Source organism: Bos taurus, chromosome 6, assembly GCF_002263795.3.
Source record: "Bos taurus isolate L1 Dominette 01449 registration number 42190680 breed Hereford chromosome 6, ARS-UCD2.0, whole genome shotgun sequence".
Taxonomy (NCBI): domain Eukaryota; kingdom Metazoa; phylum Chordata; class Mammalia; order Artiodactyla; family Bovidae; genus Bos; species Bos taurus.
The window spans coordinates 33,779,144-33,795,212 of record NC_037333.1 but is presented as its reverse complement, the minus strand read 5'-3'; the positions used below and the strand labels follow the sequence as shown (position 1 = coordinate 33,795,212).

At 35.5% G+C, this 16,069-nt stretch overlaps 1 protein-coding gene across 3 annotated transcripts in view; it reads left to right on the top strand.

Moving 5' to 3' along the window:
• CCSER1 (coiled-coil serine rich protein 1) overlaps positions 1 to 16,069 on the top strand; it is a 1,488,482-nt gene that overhangs the window by 706,183 nt on the left and 766,230 nt on the right. For all 3 annotated transcript variants that reach the window (XM_005207807.5, XM_005207808.5, NM_001076437.1), the window contains 1 exon segment: positions 2,158 to 2,241. In XM_005207807.5, the coding sequence (XP_005207864.1) occupies positions 2,158 to 2,241 (84 nt within the window).

The window sequence follows — 16,069 nt, the reverse complement described above, 5'->3', positions numbered from 1 at the left end:
TTAGCATTTAAACAACAACAATGCTTAACCCTACCTCAATATTTGGTTCCTAAAAAAAAACAACAGCCCTTAACTCTACCTAAATATTTATTTCCTAGAGAAAAGGTGATATTATTTTATTTATGAAGGGGATTAGTTTTTCTTAAGTGAGGTATTAGGCAAGACTGGAAATATGGGAATGTAAGTACTAAGCAGTAGAGTTTTTGTCAGAGTTTATGATAATAGGAGATCTCCTATTATCAATAGATCTCTTATTATCAATCTCTACCATAATGTCCATGGAACTCAAAGAAGTTAATTAATGAGCAGGAAGCCACAAAGAGAGCTTAGTGAAGTACCCAGAATTTGCCCTTAGATACCTCTGATTCTAAGAGACATGATTTTATTACCTATCTTTAAGCCTGCAATCTTTTTCTTTGCATTATCGAGCAAGCTATGCCTTTTTACCATTAACATTGTAACATGTAACATTTAGACCCTGTGAAAATAAATATTAAAATGATGAGTATAAGTTCTATGAAAGCTCATGATTAAGGGAAGAAACAGGGCGGCTATGAAATAAAAGTGACAGAGATAATTAGCATTTCCCAGTCAACTGGCTGTCTGAAAATGAAAAGAGGTATTAGTAAATTTGAATCATATATTCTGTATTGCTTAGACTAAAAGTAGAAATTAGCACCATAAGAACTAGAATAAACAAATACTGTTTTCTCTAATTCATTAGCTGTGTTCTTTCTTGTCAACTCAGATAAAGATCTGCTCAAGTGGGTTAGGGAAACAAGCAAACAACCCTTGAAGTATTTAGTGTTGTATGAAATGATGGGTGATTTAGACACTGGGAAACATGACTTCATGCTGAAGGGAAATAAAATGACAAGGAAAAGCTCCCACCCAGAGTAAGGAATAATGTTTGGAATGCCTCCTATATCATGAGAAATTGTGGGCAATAGAAGCGTTGCAGCCCAGAGATACACATGTGTAAAGCAAGAAGACATCAAAGAAACCATGTTCTGCAGCTTTATTCTGTAGGAATGAGCGCAGGTTATAAGAAAGTTGGAAGTGAAAACATACCATTCCAGAAATATGCAAGTAGTTGAGAATGAAAGGCACCATATGTTGTGCTAAAGAGTTTTGACTCCCCCCCCCCCACCTCTGAAAGAAATGATTAGCTGTTACATTAAGAAATGATGTAATTAATTCCCATTTAGGAAAATTTCTCTTGCAGATGAGAAAGGTGATAGACATAGAACCAGTTCAGAGACTTACTACAGTAAGTCAGATATGAAGCAATGGATACCTAGAGTAAATCCATGAGAAATAGAAAGGAATGAGTCCAAGAAATACCCAGAAGATTGAGATCAAAGAATTGGGTACCAGACTGGGGTGAGATTGTGTATGAGCTGAGAGTATGGGATGCTTTTCTGGCTATTTTTAGAAATATGATAACAGGAGGAATACATGGAAATAATTTTTGAAATAGGAAGACCATGAAATTTTAGTTGGAATGTCTATAGGATGTTGAGTGTATGCTCAGTAAATAATTATATTTGTGGGCTGAAGTCTGGAAGATAGGTTTAGATTAAGTATTTATAAGTAAGTTTCCAGCATAGAATAATAGAGGTCACAGATGTGGGTGTACTGTATACATGGAGGCTGTGACTGAGGGTTCATGCAGAGTGACAAGGTTAAATACTCAAAGACAGAGCTCTAATGAAAGGGAAAAATGTTACAGAGCTATCATTAAAGATAAAGGCCATAATACAGCCATTCATTTGAGAATGAATATTTAATCATAACAGAAAAAAAGGATAAAGTATCTCTTTTGAAGTATAATTACTTTTATCCCACTGATTATGTATGCACAAGAATAGGAGAACAGAATTTAGGATGAATCCCTGATTTCTGTCTTAGTCCGATTTCCCTTTGTCCATTTTGTTATCTATCAGAAAAATGTGCATATATATCATATATAGCATAATATCTTTTCATACATTAGTTTGTTTTGAAACAGTATATTATGGAAAACATCAGATTGTAGAAGAACTTTGTTTTATTAGGCATATGCAGTTACCTCCCACTGCGTGCAACTGACCTTTCTTATCAAGAGTGAAGGGAAAGGGCTAAATCTATTATTCTGTCTGTTTGATGTTTTTACAGGATATAATGAAAGATGAATGCTCAATGCTGAAGCTGCAGCTGAAAGAGAAGGATGAACTAATTTCCCAACTTCAGGAAGAACTGGTAAGTGTGAACAATAGTTGTCCCATGGGTGTATTTTCCTTGCAAGGCTATTTGCTCTAAACAGTTTAACTTATTTATTAACACTAAAATTGTTAGTGACTTATAAACTGTTAATGATTCAATTTGATTATAAATTTTATAATCCTACAGTAATGAAGATTTGATGCTCTGAAAAGAGAATGTTTGATAGTATGTATTGAACTTTATATTATTCCAGAAATAGATTACTGACCCAGAATTAGGTATTTCAATTGTACCTATCAAAAATTGTGAAGACTAAGGCCACGTTTTATTTTGTAAAGTGCAAGACTTAAGTCCATACTGCCGTACCTAGAGACACAGTCATGTAATATGAAGTAAAGTACTGAGTAATTTTGCAGACAAAAGCCAATTTTACTTAAGGGTACCAAAAATCTGTTAACCTAATGAGACTTTGTTAATAAAGACATATAAATCCCCAATTATCTAAAAGCTATACACAAACATGATATTGTAGTTCATGTTTTCTGGTTTGTTTTTTTTTAAGATGTGACATCACAAATGTATTAAATCATAGTTTTATAACATGAACGCACATTTGGTAGGTAACAAGAATAGCAGTGGGCATTATTTTTTAAAGTATGTGCTGTCAACAAATATGATATTATGTATACGAATAGTATTTTGTAATATAACACATTTAATCTGGATAGAAATAAAGAATTCTCCAAAACAAAAATGAGAAAGTAATGAGAACTTAAAAAAAAAAAAAAAAAAGAGTTCTTAAGAATACCAGTAAAATAAAGACATACAATAAGAGGCCCTGACTTCTTATCCAAGATCGAGAAAACAAATTCCAGTCAATGATGTTCTTTATGATGATTTAAGATTTGACGACTTTAACAGTGATGTATTATGTAATTATTAAATACAATTAAATGACAAAACAATTTTCTAGACCATCACGCTTCTGAGAACTTTTCTGAGAACATATTAGTGAGATAGCAGACAAATTTAGAGCCTATTTTATTGACCCTTGACAACTGACGACAATTTTACTGACACTTGACCTTTAGATTGTGGTTTCATGACAGTTTAATACTGATCATCTGTCCTATGAGCGTATTATTATCACTGCAGAAAATGCATTAACCAGTACTTAAAATAGTAAAACCATTACAGACAAAAGAAGAATATCTTACATTACTGGGAATAACCTTTGATACTTTTGTTTATAATATAAACTTTATTACACAAAACATTGCTATATATAACCTTGTAAGTATATATTATGTAATCAAGATTTGCGTTGAAGAAAAACATATATAGACATTTATGAATGGATGCAGAGAACTATGATTTTTAACACAGCAGAAAATGTTTGCGCTTTGTCAGAGAATGCTTGTTTTGGATAATGAATGGAGAAAGAAGTGTCCATTTTTCCCTGCCTACATTGAAAAGAAAGAAATATACAAGAAATCAGATCTTTATGTGTTGAATGAAATGAGAAGGAAAATGATTACCTCCCGAGCCCTTGTCACATAGCTAGAATTAAGATAATTTAGTACCCCTCCTTCCAAAAATGTCCTCTGTTGGTTGATCTAGTAAAATGAGACACAGGTGTTGCTTTAAAAAAAAAAAAAAAAAAAACTTGAATTACTAAAAATTGACTTAGCTTCTAAATTTTCTTAGGTACCTGTCAAGGTACCATTTTAATTTTGTGCCATGCAGTTTACATAGTCATCTTAACTAGTTCATCAGAGGGCAATGTTAACTTTTGAAAATTGTTTGTTTCATTAAGAAAACCTGCCTAAATAAAAAAGTGTTTAGATGATTTAGGAATTTAAGGAAGAAGAAACAAAAATCATCAATAGAACTGGACTTGGAGCATGGACAAGGTGGCAGTCACATCAAAGTAATATAAGCCACTTGAATCCATTGAATGCCAGGTCCTAGTATTTCTAATTCTGATAAGTAACTTGTGACATTTTGACAAAGTAGACATTGAATTTAACTTTTCAAATTTAAATAGGTAAAGTATAAATTTCAAAACATTTTAGAAACCAGTTTCCTATACCCTGTTATAGTAGTCACAATCTGTAACAATTTAGTTTAGCTTTGTTTATTATGCTTTTCTAATTTCTTAACCACTGCTATTATCATAAGCAGTTTACCTATATATACACTACAAATCAAATTATATGTAATTATACCAATAAGGAATTTATATTCAACTTAATAAAATTTTATTATTTATATTGTCTATAATTATTTAGTCACACTTGGATATTTTCAGGAGTTTAAAGAAGTTATAAGCCCTAACTAAAGAGCCTGGGGCAAAATAAATGTTTTTATATTACTTTCTAAATTTACTTTTTTATTGAGGTAACAATGGTACATAATAGTTTACATGTTGCATGTGGACAACATTAGTTTCTGTTTCTGTATAGACTGCAGTGTCCTCCCCACCAAAAATTTAGTTTCCGTCTGTCACAGTTGATTCTCTGTATCCATTTTTCCCTTTCCAACAGCTTCTTCACCTCTGGTAACCAACACTCTGTTTTCTATATCTATATATGTTTTCGTTTGGTGTGTTGCTGCTACTGCTAAGTAGCTTCAGTTGTTTCCGACTCTGTGAGACCCCATAGACGGCAGCCCACCGGGCTCCCCTGTCCCTGGGATTCCCCAGGCAAAAACACCGGAGTGGGTTGTCATTTGCTTCTCCAATGCACGCATGCATGTTAAGTCACTTCAGTCATGTCCGACTCTGTGCAACCTATAGACACCAGCCTACCAGGATCCTCCGTCCACAGGATTTTCTAGGCAAGAACATTGGAGTGGGTTGCCATTTCCTTCTCCGTTTGGTGTGTTAGGGTTTGTGTGTGTGTGTGTGTTTTAACTTTGTTTCTTAGTTTTTTGATATTCCACATGTATGAAATCATATACTATTTGTGTTCTCTGATTTTTTTTTTTTTACTTAGCATAATACTCTCAAGGTCTATCCATTCTATACATGGCAAGATTTCATAAAAAATGGCCGAGTGATAGTCCGTTGTGTACATATGCCATATCTTTTCCATTCATTGATGAATACTTAGTCTGTTTTCATATCTTGGCTATTGTGAACATAAGAGGAAATTTATATTTTTGAATTAGTGTTTTCATATTCTTGGGATAAATACCCAGAAGTGGTATTACCAAACTCAGGTTTGTTTGCTCACAGCTTGAAAGCTGATAATCTGAGTGGCAAGTGTCAGTAGAAAGGAAAGGTGCTATAATCAGAAAAGCGAGCTATCTGGGGAAAAAGTAGAATTGTATCCTGAGCCCATGGTAGAGAGTTCATGATTTTTTTATCTGCTTTGTTTTTCATTCTTTTTATCTAAGAAAAGAATCAACAGGTTAGACAAGGCATAGTGTGAATGCAGAAATTAAGATAAATTGCCTAGTAATCTCATTCCTGTAATTTTATTCTTTTAAGGTTAGAGGGAAACAAAAATGTACAAGCAGGAAAGGGGCAGAAAAGCTGCTTTCAGGTGGGATAACTGGAGCCTGGTAGTTATTTTTTTTTTTGTGGAATCACCATGCTATTTTCCATAGTGGCTGCACCAACTTAACATTTTCACTAACAGTTTAGAAAGATCCCCATTTCTCCACATCCTGTCTACAGTGTTATTTCTTGCCTTTTTGATAATAACCATTCTAACAGTTATGACATAACAACTTACTGGGGTTTGATTTGCATTTCCTTAGTAAACAATGATACTGAACTTTTTATGTGCCTACTGGCCATTTGTATGTCTTCTTTAGATAAATGTCTATTCAGCTTCTCTATCAATTATTTTTAATTGGATTGTTTGTTGATATTGAGTTGTATGCTAACCCCTTATTGGTTATACGATTTGTAAACTTCTTCCATTCAGTAACTTGTCTTTCATTTTGATGATGGTTTCATTATGCGAAGATTTTTAGTTTGTAGTGCAATTTGCTGATTTTTCTTATTTCTTGATATGTCGTCTTAGGCAAGGGAAAGATATTGCTAGAACTAATGTCAGTGTTTTGCTTATGTTTTCTTCTAGAGTTTATTGTTTCAGGTCTTACATTCAGTTGTTTAATCCATTGTGAGTTTTATGTGGTGTAAGGTAGTGGTTCTAGTTTTTTGTGTGTGTTTTTGCTAGTAAAATTTGTTGAAGAGACTATCCTTTGTCCATTGTATGTTCTCTGCTCTTTGTCATAAATTGTGACCATACACTGCTGCTGCTGCTGCTGCTAAGTCGCTTCAGTCGTGTCTGACTCTGTGAGACCCCATAGACGGCAGCCCACCAGGCTCCCCCGTCCCTGGGATTCTCCAGGCAAGAACACTGGAGTGGATTGCCATTTCCTTCTCCAATGCATGAAAGTAAAAAGTGAAAGTGAAGTCGCTCAGTTGTGTCAGACTCTTAGTGACCCTATGGTCTGCAGCCTACCGGGCTCCTCCGCCCCTGGGATTTGCCAGGCAAGAGTACTGGGGTGGGGTGCCATTGCCTTCTCTGGGTGATCATACACAAACAGGTTTAATTCTGGGCTCTCAATTCTGTTCCTTTGATCTATGACTTTTTTTTTTCCTGTCAGTACCATGCTATTTTGATTACTATGGCTTTGCATTAGTTTGAAATCAGGGAGTTGGATAACTTCAGCTTTGTTCTTTTTTCTTGAGATTACTTTGGCTATTTGGGGTCGTCTTTGGTTCCATGCAAATTTTAGAATTTTTATTTCATTTCTGTGAAATGTCTTTTGGATTTTGATAGATTGCAATCTATATTGCAGTTTGAATCTGTAGATTGTTTAAATGTCCATAAAAATCTAAAGCAGTGTTGTGCTGAGTTGCTCAGTCATGTCCAACTCTTTGAGACCTCATGGACTGTAGCCCACCAGACTCCTCTGTCCATGGAGTGGACAAAACACTGGAGTGGATTAACATTTCCTCCTCCAAGGGGTCTTCCTGACCTGGGGTGGTGGTGAGGGGGCGATCTTCCTGACCCAGGGTGGTGGTGGGGGTCTTCCTGACCTGAGGTGGAGGTCAAACTTGTGTCTTCTGAGTCTCCTACATTGGCAGGTGGGTTCTTTACCACTGTATCATATGGGAAGCCCCCATGCTGCACTTGATCTTAGTCAAAAGGCCAAGAAGTGATGTTAGCTTTTCCAATTCATGACCTCAGAATATCTTTACAGTTGTCTTGAATTTCTTTTAATATCTTTGGTGTATTATTCCTATGTATAATGTCTGTCCTCTGTTGACTCATTGTTAACATACACAAGTACAAAGGATTTTTGCTCTTGTTCCCTGCAATGTCATTGCATTTATTATTCCTGTGTGTGTGTGTGTGTGTGGAATCTTTAGGGTTTTCTGAAAAGAAAAATCATATCACCTATAAAGTGGCAATTTCACTTCTTCACTTCTTGTTTGGATGTGTTATTTTTTTCTTTCCTAATTGCTCTGACTAAATTCAATAATATGTTGAATAAGAATTAGTGAGAATGGTCATACTTGGGTGATTCTGGATTTTAGAAAAATAGCTTCAGTTTTTCACCATTGAGTATAATATTAGCTGTGGACTTGTCATGTATGCCTTTTATTGTGTTGAAATATGTTCCTTCTATAATCTGTTGAAAGATTTTTATCATAAATGTATATTGAAATTTTGTCAAATGCTTTTCTGCATCTACTGAGATAATATGGCTTTTAGCATTTTCTAAATGTAGTGTATCATTTAAGTTTAGTTTTTCTTTAGTGGAAGTTAAACTGCATCTCTGAAATAAATCCTACTTCATCATGTCATGTGATCCTTCTAATGTATTAGTGTTTTTGGGTTGCTAATATTTTGTTGAGGACTTTTACATCTATGTTCATTGGAGATATTGGTCTATAATTTTTATGTGTCTGTCTGATATTAATATCATTTGGTAACATGAGTTAGATTGAATTCCTTTTCAAAGTTTTTTTTTTTTTTTTTGTGGGGAAGTGTTTGAGATGGATATGTATTAAATCTTTTAATGTTTGATAGAATTCAGCTGTGAAGTTGTATAGCCCTGGGTTTTTGTTTTTTTAGGAGGTTTTGATTACAGTTTCAACTTCTGTACTAGTGATCAGTCTATATATTTCCATTTCTTTATGATTCAGTCCTGGTTATTTATGATTCAGTCCTGGTTATATGATTCTAAGAATGTGTTCACTTATTCTAGATAGCCTCTTACATTTCTGAGATATCTTAAAGTTTCTCCTCTTTTCTGATTGCATTTACCAGTGTTTTTTTGCTTGCTTTCTCAATGGCTCTAGCTACATTTGTAATTTTTTTCAAATAACCAGCTCTTAGTTTGAATCTTTTGTATTGTCTTTTTAGTCTCTATGTCATTCATTTTCACTCTGATCTTTATTTCCTTCCTTCCACACATTTGGGGCTTTATTTGTTCTTGTCTAGTTCCTTTAGTTACTTTTCTTGTTTAGATTAGAGATTTTTCTTGTTTCTTGATGTAGACCTATATTGCTATGAACTTCTCTCTTATTAGCATTTTTGCTGCATCTCATAGATTTTGGCATGCTGTGTTTCATTTTCATTTGTCTTCAGGTATTTTTATTTTTCCTTGATTGCTTCATTGACCCAATAGTTGTTCTGTAGCATATTTTTTAGTCTTCTTTTATTTATGACTTTTCCAGACTTTTTCTTATAATTGATTTTTAGTTTCATAGTAATTAGAAAAGATGCTGGATTTCAATATTAAATTTGTTAACCTGTGTCTCAACATGTAGTCTTATCCTTGAAGATTCCGTATGTAGTTGAAGAATGTGTATTCTGCTGAATTTAGATGGAATGTTCTGTTTAAATCTATCAGACTCATTTAGTCTGACATTTAAGGCTGTTTTCTTGTTGATTGGATGACCTATCCATTGAGGTGGCTGAGGTGTCTAAAGTCCCCTCGTACTATTGTGTTGCTATAAATTGCTCTTTAAAAGGTCTATGTGTAATTCTTACACATATTTTGATGCTCATATATAGAGTGTATATATATTATTTGTTACATCTTCTTGATGAATTGTCCCCTTTATGATTAGGTATTGTCCATTTTTTTCTTTCATTACCCTTTTTGTCTTGAGGTCTGTTTTATCTGAGTATAGCTTTATTGCTTTCTTTTGACTGGCAATTACTTGGAGTATCATCTTTGATTTTCACTTTGAGCCTGTTTGTTATTGGAGGTGAGATGTCTTCTGGAGGCAGCATATATTTGGCTCTCATTTTTAAGTCTATTTAGCCACTCTGTTTTGAGTTCAGTCTATGTTCATCTAGGGTGATTATTGAGGACTTAGTACTGCCATTTATTTTATTTTATTTTTTCTGGTTGTTCTATATCTCTATTGTTTGTTTTCTTATGTTTTTCTGTATGACCTTCTAGTTTGATTTTCTATGATGTTTTTCTCCATTTTGTATATTTTGTTTCATGTCTCTGCCCTAAATTTGTTTTCTGGTTACCATGAGGTTTGTATAAAATATCTCAGAGATAAAACCGTCCTTTTCCTTCTAATAGCATCTTACTTACTTTGCCTGTATGGATTCCGTCCTTTTCCTCTTCCTCTTTTGTGTTTGTGTTATCTCAAATTATCCTTCTTTTAATGTTGTGAGTTTATTACCAAATTGAAGTAGCTGATTTTCCCCCTTATAACCTTTTAGTACTTAAAAACCTACTCTGATGAAAGTTGCAGTTTTCTGACTCTATTACCTTACTCAAAGTTGTGTGTGCATTTTGCCTTTTTGTTTGTGGTCGAAGAGCTCCTCTAAGCAGATGTAAAACGGGTTTAGTGGTGAACTCCCACAGCTATTGTCTGGGAAGGCCTTTAATTCTCTTTTATATCTGAATGATAACTTTTCTGAATATTCTTGGCTGACAGTTTTTATCTTTCAATATTTTGAGTATGTCATTTCACCCCTTCCTGGCTTGTAGAATTATTGCTGGGAAGTCTGCTGACAGACTAATGTGGATACTTTTGTAAGAAACCTTTTTCCTTTATTCCCTGACTGCCTTTAATTTATTTTTCTTTGTTACTGACTGCTGACAATTTAAATATAGTGTATCCTGGTGAAGGTCTTTTTGTATTGAGGTAATTAGGTGCTCTCTTAACTTTATGGGCTTGCATTAATACTTTCAGTTCCTTCTCTAGGTTTAGAAAGTTCTCAGCTAGTACTTCTTTAAACTCTCTAATCATTTCTCCTTCTGGATACCCATTACCCTAATATTTTCCCTTCCTGATGGAGTCAACTCTTATACAGTTTCCTCATTTAAAAAAATCTTAATTCTTTCCTCGTGTAGGCTGTGTGCTCACATGATTTTTGTTGAGTGTATGTACACAGAGTTGAGGAGACAGAGAAATGGTATGTAACTTTTGTTTCTTCTTATAAGAGCATTGGGCTTGTATTATGTACTCTTCCCCTCTATAATTTACCTCTCACCAAGATGGTTTTTCCAGTGGTCATGTATGGATGTGAGAGTTGGACTGTGAAGAAAGCTGAGCGCCGAAGAATTGATGGCTTTGAACTGTGGTTTTGGAGAAGACTCTTGAGAGTCCCTTGGACTGCAAGAACATCCAACCAGTCCATTCTGAAGGAGATCAGCCCTGGGATTTCTTTGGAAGGAATGATGCTAAAGCTGAAACTCCAGTACTTTGGCCACCTCATGCAAAGAGTTGACTCATGGGAAAAGACTCTGATGCTGGGAGGGATTGGGGGCAGGAGGAGAAGGGGACAACAGAGGATGAGATGGCTGGATGGTATCACTGACTCGATGGACGTGAGTCTGGGTGAATTCCGGGAGTTGGTGATGGACAGGGAGGCCTGGCGTGCTGCAATTCATGGGGTCGCAAAGAGTCAGACACAACTGAGCAACTGAACTGAACTGAAGAGTTCAGTGGCTGCCACATTTCATGAAGCCCCAGGACATGTACCAGGTTTGGTAAACTTTACTTTAGATTAGGAGATGAATAGAGCAAAGGAGGAATTTCAAATCATCTTTCTGCAAGCTTACCTTTCTTTACTTGAAGGGAAGAGTGAACAAATGTAGTGAAATTAAATATCAGGATACTAGTACATAAACTCATTGCCTATGTAACTAAACGTAGCTTTTTTATTTTTTCTGGCATGAATATATTTCAATTGTCAAATAATACCATAATATTAAACATAGAAAAAAAAAACCCTGACTATTCACCAAAGGTAAATTTGGTAAATTATAAGCATTTATGTAGGTTTAATATATATTATGTATATTTACATGGCTATATTGTTGTCAAATTAAGTGGTGGGAATTTTAAATTATATGATAAGATGATATAATGTAGGTACAAAGAACATACAATAATTATCTTTAGGTAATATGAGTATTCAATTTCTATTATGAACTTTGAGCCTTCATTTTAATGACAAATTGATATTTTACAAACATATCTTGAAATACGTATAATATCATATATGGAATCACTTGCCAGTCCAGGTTCGATGCACGATACTGGATGCTTGGGGCTGGTGCACTGGGACGACCCAGAGGGATGGTATGGGGAGGGAGGAGGGAGGAGGGTTCAGGATGGGGAACACATGTATACCTGTGGCGGATTCATTTAGATATTTGGCAAAACCAATACAATACTGTAAAGTTTAAAAATAAAGTTAAAAAAAATGATATAGAACAAAATAATAAAAGAAGTTATCTTTAGAGAACAGAAAAAAAAAAAAGAAAAATTGGGGTAGAGTTTAGTGGTTTTCATCCTGTGACTTTTGTGGTTCGAAATGTCTTAGTCTGCTCAAGCTGCCGTAACAAAATATCATAAACTGAGTGGCTTAAACAACAGACATTTATTAGTTCAGTGTTTGGGATTTCCTTCCTAGCTTATGTCTTCACAAGTCTTTCCTTGGTACATGCATAGAGAGCAAGGGTAGGGTGGGGAGGGGAAGGGCAGAGATCTCTTGTGATACTTCCTCTTTTGTAAGAGCACTGATCCCATCATGAGGGACTCACCCTTATGACCTAACCTAAGCTTAGTAACTTCTCAAAGTCCCCACCTCCAAATACCATCACATTAGTGGTGAGGACTGCAACATATGAGTTTGGTGGGGGGTGGGAGGAACATATACACTTAGTCTGTAATAAGGAAAAATGAATATCAGTGAAGTCTTATGGAATTCAACCCCTTCATCACAACCATTTAATGATAGCAGTTACAGATTTACTGTTTTTTGACTATCATAATTCTCTATCAGATTCTAGTTAACATAATGTCACATCTGAGAATAAAATCAATCACAAAACCCAATAACCTGGACAAGATGACTGCTGAGGGCTACTGTGAATAATTAGAGTAGGAAATGAAATGGTGTGACATAAACTTCACTGAGAATTTTTCAACATGCTGATTGGGCAGGATATTAATTAACTGAAGGCATGGAAAGAACATCCATCAGAGTAAAAACTGAGTTTGTTTTAAATATAATATTTGGTTATATATGAATTATGTTGATTTATATTGTGGAATATATTGAACTTTTTAATATTAGAAATACCCCTCCCATTCAGCTCAAAGATCTGGGAATTTCATAAATTTGCAATTAAGGTATTTAATGCATAAGTATATATTTAGACCAAAAGTCTAAACATATGGCTGAAAGTGAGAATACTTAATCAGAATCAATTATAATAATAAAAACATTAAAATAATTGCATATTAATCTTAAGTTTAACTTAATTATTTAATGATATAGAGCAAAGAAATATTTTTCTCACTTAAAAGTTTTGAATTTTTAAAGCTGTTTAGTGAAGGTCATGTTGAAGAATGTAATTTTAATATGAAGTTGAGGAACACTGTAAATGTTACCTTCTTGTGCCTAAAATGAATCAGAGAAAAGAAAAGAAAGTGAAGTCGCTCAGTCATGTCCGACTCTTTGTGACCCCCATGGATTGTAGACTACCAGGCTTCTCCGTCCATAGGGTCTTCCCGGCAAGAGTACTGGAGTGGATTGCCATTTCCTTCTCCAGGGGATCTTCCTGACTCAGGGATCAAACCTGGGTCCCCTGCATTGTAGGCTTTTACCATCTGATCCACCAGGGAAGATATAAATCAGAGAAATATATCATATAAACATTGATGGTGCAGTGTAGCCTTGTGTCTTGTGAGGACAGATTTCTTTGTAAATTATTATTAATCTTGTAACTGGTTTGAGAAACCTTATAAATGGTTTGTACACTGTGGCTGAAAAGTGTCCCCCATGTATCAGAATTAAACAGAGTATATTTGGTGCATATGGGGATTCCCTGTGGCTCAGAGGTTAAAGCGTCTGCCTCCAATGCGGGAGACCCAGTTTCAATCCCTGGGTCGGGAAGATCCCCTGGAGAAGGAAATGGTACCCACTCCAGTATTCTTGCCTGGAGAATCCCATGGACGGAGAAGCCTGGTAGTCTACAGTCCACGGGGTCGCAAAGAGTCAGACATGAAATTCATTCAAGGTATTTTTAAATAAGTTGAAGATAATTTACAAATAAAAATGTTAGTTGGTGCTAAAAATGAAAAGTGATATTTACTTGTCCTAATTAGAATTGATATCAGATCAGATCAGATCATTCGCTCAGTCCTGTCTGACTCTTTGCAACCCCATGAATTGCAGCACACCAGGCCTCCCTGTTCATCACCAACTCCCGGAATTCACCCAGACTCACGTCCATCGAGTCAGTGATGCCATCCAGCCATCTCATCCTCTGTCGTCCCCTTCTCCTCCTGCCCCCAATCCCTCCCAGCATCAGAGTCTTTTCCAGTGAGTCAACTCTTCGCATGCGGTGGCCAAAGTACTGGAGTTTCAGCTTTAGCATCATTCCTTCCAAAGAAATCCCAGGGCTGATCTCTTTCAGAATGGACTGGTTGGATGTCCTTGCAGTCCAAGAGACTCTCAAGAGTCTTCTCCAACACCACAGTTCAAAAGCATCAATTCTTCAGCGCTCAGCCTTCTTCACAGTCCAACTCTCACATCCATACATGACCACAGGAAAAACCATAGAATTGATATACCATGCTACGAATTTACTGCTTTGTTTTGCCAGTGATTCGGATGCCTGTTACTACAGCAAATACTAAATGAAGTCATATGTATATTAGACAGTAAATTATATATAATTTATGAGTCTAAATTTTTATAACCTACCATTTCAAACTCTCCTGTTTCAAAACTTATTCATTTTCTAGCTGACTAAAATTAAAAGCATCAAATGCTGCTTTATAGTATGTTCTTTTTTAAACTATATATTTCTATTAAAAAAGCCAGTTTAATGGGTCACCCAAAAGCATAAAGGGTTATGGGCAGTAAAATTTTTACTAAGAATACACTTTAATATAAATGTCATTAAAACAATAAAGAGTAATACAAAATGAAAATAACTTTGCCTTCATAATCTTTACCTGTTTACCAATTTAGCTTTCACTGTCTTCTTACAAGTATTAAATATTATCAGTTGCCTTAACTACCCCATGATTCTAGGCCAATCAGTAAGGGAGTGCATTGACTGTGGAATATTTAGAACAATAATAAAACTGACTAAAAGTCTTATATATTTAATATTACCACATGCCAACAATTCTAAAAGTGTCAATAAGACCACTCTCTGAAAAGTTTTTATAGATCTGAATTCTAATTTGGTAACTACAAGTTATGCTTGAGTTTTACATTTTACACACACACACTTTTTTTTTTCAATTATTACATTTTATTTTTAATCCTTTCATAAGCATTTTAGTTTTATTTATTTATTATTTTATTATTGGCTGTACTGGGTCTTCATTGTGAGGGCTTTGGCATTGCCTTTCTTTGGGATTGGAATGAAAACTGACCTTTTTTTTCTGGGGTCACTGCTGAATTTACCAAATTTGCTACTATCTTGAGTGCAATATTTTCACAGCATATCTTTTAGAATTTGAAATAGCTCAGCTGGAATTCCATCACCTCCACTAGCTTTGTTCCTACTGATATTTCCTAAGGCCCCCTTGAATTTGCATTCTAGGAAGCCTGGCTATAGGTGAGTGATTACATCATTGTGGTTCCGTTCAGTCACTCAGTCGTGTATGACTCTTTGCGACCCCATGAACCGCATCACGTCAGGCCTCCCTGTCCATCACCAACTCCCTGAGTCCACCCAAACCCAGGTCCATTGAATCAGTGATGCCATACAACCATGTCATCCTCCGTCATCCCCTTCTCCTCCTGCCCTCAATCTTTACCAGCATCAGGGTCTTTTCAAATGAGTCAGCTCTTTACATCAGGTGGCCAAAGTATTGGAGTTTTAGCTTCAGCATCAGTCCTTGCAATGAACACCCAGGACTGATCTGCTTTAGGATGGACTGCTTGGATCTCCTTGCAGTCCAAGGGACTCTCAAGAGTCTTTTCCAACACCGCAGCTCAAAAGCATCAATTCTTCTGTGCTCAGCTTTCTTTATAGTCCAACTCTCACATCCATACATGACCACTGGAAAAGCCATAGCTTTGACTAGACAGATCTTTGTTGGCAAAGTAATGTCTCTGCTTTTGAATATGCTGTCTAGGTTGATCATAACTTTCCTTCCAAGGAGTCAGCATCTTTTAATTTCATGGCTGCAATCACCATCTGCAGTGATTTTGGAACCCCTAAAAATAAAGTCTGACACTGTTTCCCCATCTATTTCCCATGAAGTGATGGGACTGGATGCCATGATCTTAGTTTTCTGAATGTTGAGCTTTAAGCCAACTTTTTCACTCTCCTCTTTCACTTTCATCAAGAGACTCTTTAGTTCTTCACTTTCTGGTTGAGTCATTAA